The 3,764-nt window shown below is 51.5% G+C and overlaps 1 protein-coding gene across 1 annotated transcript; it reads right to left on the bottom strand.

Moving 5' to 3' along the window:
• Positions 1-340: 340 nt before the first annotated feature.
• Positions 341-1,294, bottom strand: LOC102479015 (olfactory receptor 2A12). Its single transcript, XM_006166047.1, has one exon. The coding sequence runs from the start codon at positions 1,292-1,294 to the stop codon at positions 341-343; it is 954 nt and encodes a 317-aa protein (XP_006166109.1).
• Between the last annotated feature and the right edge of the window lie 2,470 nt (positions 1,295-3,764).

Below are 3,764 nucleotides of genomic sequence, written 5' to 3'. Positions count from 1 at the left end.
GCTCCCCGACACCTCAGCAGCTTAGAGAGGGGCCTGAATGTCACAGAGGGAAGAAACTGAGATAGAGGCTTCCACAGTTAGGGAGTCAGAAATCTTACATCCCCTTTACAGGAAACTGGCTCACATTAGGACTTAACTCTGATATGCAGAAACAGCCATGGAGGTGGCCCAAGAGCGGGAACAGCCTTACAGGTCATGGGGGTGCAGCAGAGGGTGACCCAGCGTGCCGTACTTAGACATCTGGCTGCGTGTATGTGCAGCTCACTAAGTGCAGCCTGACATAAATGCATCTCGAGCCTCCAGGACTACACTAGGTAAATGAATCGTGAGCACTGTTGTCTCAAGGCTGGGCCTTCTGCCTGTGAGTCAGGGCCCATTTTTCTAACAGTCTCTTTGAGGCTCTCTTCATGTCTTTGTTCCTCAGACTGTAGATGAGAGGGTTCAGTGCAGGGTTGATGACGGCGTAGAACAGTGAGATCACCTTATCGCCCTCCGCTGAGGACAGGGCCTTGGGCCTCATGTACATGAACATGCCTGTACCGTAGTAGACGGTCACCACAGTCAGGTGAGAGCTGCAGGTGGAGAAGGCTTTTCTCCGGCCCTCGGCCGAGCGCATCCTCGCCACTGCCACGAGGATGTGTAGGTAGGAGAGAGCGATGAGGAGGAAGGGCAGCAAGAGGGTCCCCGCCGCTCCCACCACCATCATGACCTCCTGCAGGGACGTGTCACTGCAGACCATGCGGAGAAGAACAGGCACTTCACAGAAGATGTGGTCGACGACATACGGACCACACAAGGGAGCCATGGTGACGCAGAGGGGCACCACCGAGGCAAAGAAGCTGATGGTCCAGGCACCGGCGGCCAGCTGTGCGCACACGGACCGGTTCATGATGAGGAGGTACCGCAGCGGGTGGCAGACAGCCACGTAGCGGTCCAGCGCCATGATTGCCAGAAGGATGCACTCGGCCGCCCCCATGAACAGGGAGATATAGGTCTGGGCCAGGCACAGGGTGTAGGAGATGACTTTCCTGGAGGCAAGGAGATTGAAGAGCATCTTGGGGACGACAGCCGTGGTGTAAAATATGTTGAGAAAGGCCAAATGACAGAGAAAAAAGTACATGGGTGTCTGGAGAGAAGACTCCATTACCACCAGAATGATGACTGCTGTGTTTCCAAAGAGATTCACCAGGTAAGTCAGCGAGAAGAGGAGGAAGAGGGGAACCTCCGCCTGGGGGTGGTTGGAGAAGCCAAGAAGGGCCAGCTCAGTGATGGCGCTGATGTTTTCTGGAATCATCGTCAAGTCAGCCTGAAAGCTCTGTCTGCAGAGGAGGAGCTTTGGCTGACAGGGTGTCGTGGCCAAGAGACAGCAGCCTGGACCCTTTGTCGGGACAGTGGGTCAGCGAGTCACTGGGCCAGCCTAGCTCCTTTTTGAAAACTACCTTCACATTCATGCTGAAGTTTGGAGCGCTTTCATAAATCATAGTGGAAAGCTTCTATTTAGATTCTGGAAGGCTCCACAGAAAACGCAAACACACACGGGGAGACACGCCACATGGGCAGGGCTGCCCGCCTTGGGCTGCTCTTACGAGGCCCTTGCTAATGACATAGGGCGTGATTTTAAGAAGAGAAACTGATTTTTGTTCTCATAACATATTTTCCTATTTGAGTACAGAAGCATATTACAGAACCTTTCGGAATTTGCGGAGATGATTGTGATACTAAAATGCCACGTTAGGAGTCTGACATGAAGTCGGAGAACTGTGGTGGAGGTGGGTAGATTCCAGCCAGCGGTCATTCCCACAAGCCTGCCGCTCTGTGTTTCATGCAGGGGTGGAAACCACCTGGACATGCTCACGCGTTCACGTACATGGGCCATGGTGTGTGATTAGGGACTCGGAGGAACATTTGTGCACGTGTTAACTCGAACCTATTTCTGATACACTCTCCATCAAGAAAGGTAGGGACAAGTGACTTCAGTTATTTTAATCTCCATCACTCCGCTTTTAAAGAACCAGGTCTCGGCAGCGATTTGAACTTTCTGCCTTAAATCACGGGCTATTCAGTGTTCTCCAAATAGTGTTTAGTTCATTGATTTCTTCCTGAACACAACACTGTCCTCTCCCTCATAGAGGTGCACACCCAGGCCAGCATACACCCAAATCACAGTCCGTCCCCTCCTGGTCCCTCCAAGCTGTGTGTCTTTGACTATGTAAAGCAGGGAGCCTGGCAGAGAGTCCTAGCCAGATAAAATAAACACAATCTCGGGGAGATCGTTCCATCTAAGATCCAGCAGCAGCACTCGTTACGTGGCAGCAAAGAGCTGTGCCCTCCTGCTCCGACCCTTCCCTGATGCCTTGTCAGGATCGATTCACTCAGTGCACACAGCGGTCGTAGGAGACAGGTTCTACTTTTACCCCAATAGTGCAACAAAAAATGTGATACTGAGAAGACCACAATCCCTTGTCACACCTCACAGAGGTGACACAACTGGGATTTAGGTCAAGGGAGGGCGGCCATGGCCTTAAACATGTTCCTGGTTATGAGGAACTAACACTGGTTGGGGCAGCCCCAGGGACCAAGGCAGAGTAGTCTCGTCCTCACTGTCCCCTCATCTAACGCTGATCTCTAACAGCTGCGAGCACTTAGCCACACGTACAGGCAGGCCCACTTCTAGAAACAGCCATAACATGAGAGTTTCAACCCAGCCACACGTGTGAGCTTCCTTTTCTTAGAAATAACAAAGAATATCAATAAGAAGAAGCCTCACCCTTTGGAAGAAAACTTGGAAGGACTTGTTGCAGTGGAGGTAAATTAGTCTTTCTTGAGTACATTTTGCAAAGATGATGAAAACGTTAGTCTTCCAGAGAAGGATTCAAAGCTGTAAAATGTTATTTTTCAGTCTGTCAGAATCACCATGCCTCATTAGCTCCAATTGCCGTCAGGTTGTGATGTCACCAGTCTCTACAGAGCTGCACTGAGGACAGGTGTGTTCTCACTCTCGCTGGAGTTAGCGGTGTCTGGGCGCTGTTTGCCTCTTCCTCACCTTTGAAACACCCTCATGGTTTTGTCTTCCAGTTCCAAGCCGGGATTCGAGACACGCGATGCTGAAATTGGTGCAGTCCTGGGGTGCTGCGAAGCTCAGAGGAGATCACACGGCTCTGTATTTCAAGGCATGAACAAGCGTGAAGTCCCAGCCCCTCGGGAATCTTGTCAGCCCCACCCGGAGGATCCGGTTTGTGGAATGAGGAACAGAGACCACACATAATTAGGTGGTGCTCCAATGGGAGGCTCACCTCCGACCCCAGTGGGAGTGAGTGTGACTTGAACTTCTTTGTCTATGACCTGTTTATCTCCACTACATGGAGGCTAATATTTCCCGGACTTTCTGCCTTCCTCTGAGTCCTAAGTACAGATCCTGTGCCTTCACCACATCCCAAATGGCAGGCACTGGCATTTTCTTCATTTCAAAAATAGGGAACCAGCAGTTAGCGTAATGGCTATGTCGCTGGACTCCCACGTAGTCATCCGCGGTTCGTGTCCCGGACCCGGTGGCTTAAAACTCACGCTGGGCGCGTGTGCGTGCGTACCCAAGATCCCGAGAGGAGAATGGAGGAGAAGGGATTGCAGCGTGACCATCACCCCTGGGGGGTGATTTCTCGCTTTCTGTCTCTATGTCTCTCTCTGTCTGTCTGGCGAACGCATGCGCCCTACAGTGAAAATCTCTCTCAAAAAAAAAAAAATACAGTAAAAGTCCCACTTTGCTG

The sequence above is a fragment of the Tupaia chinensis genome, unplaced genomic scaffold (genome assembly GCF_000334495.1).
Source record: "Tupaia chinensis unplaced genomic scaffold, TupChi_1.0 Scaffold144152_1, whole genome shotgun sequence".
NCBI lineage: Eukaryota > Metazoa > Chordata > Mammalia > Scandentia > Tupaiidae > Tupaia > Tupaia belangeri.
This window is presented reverse-complemented; position numbering and strand designations above follow the sequence as displayed.

Coding starts and splice junctions, on each gene's coding strand:
- LOC102479015 (XM_006166047.1), bottom strand. CDS start 1,294: ATGATTCCAGAAAACATCAGCGCCATCACTGAGCTGGCCCTTCTTGGC.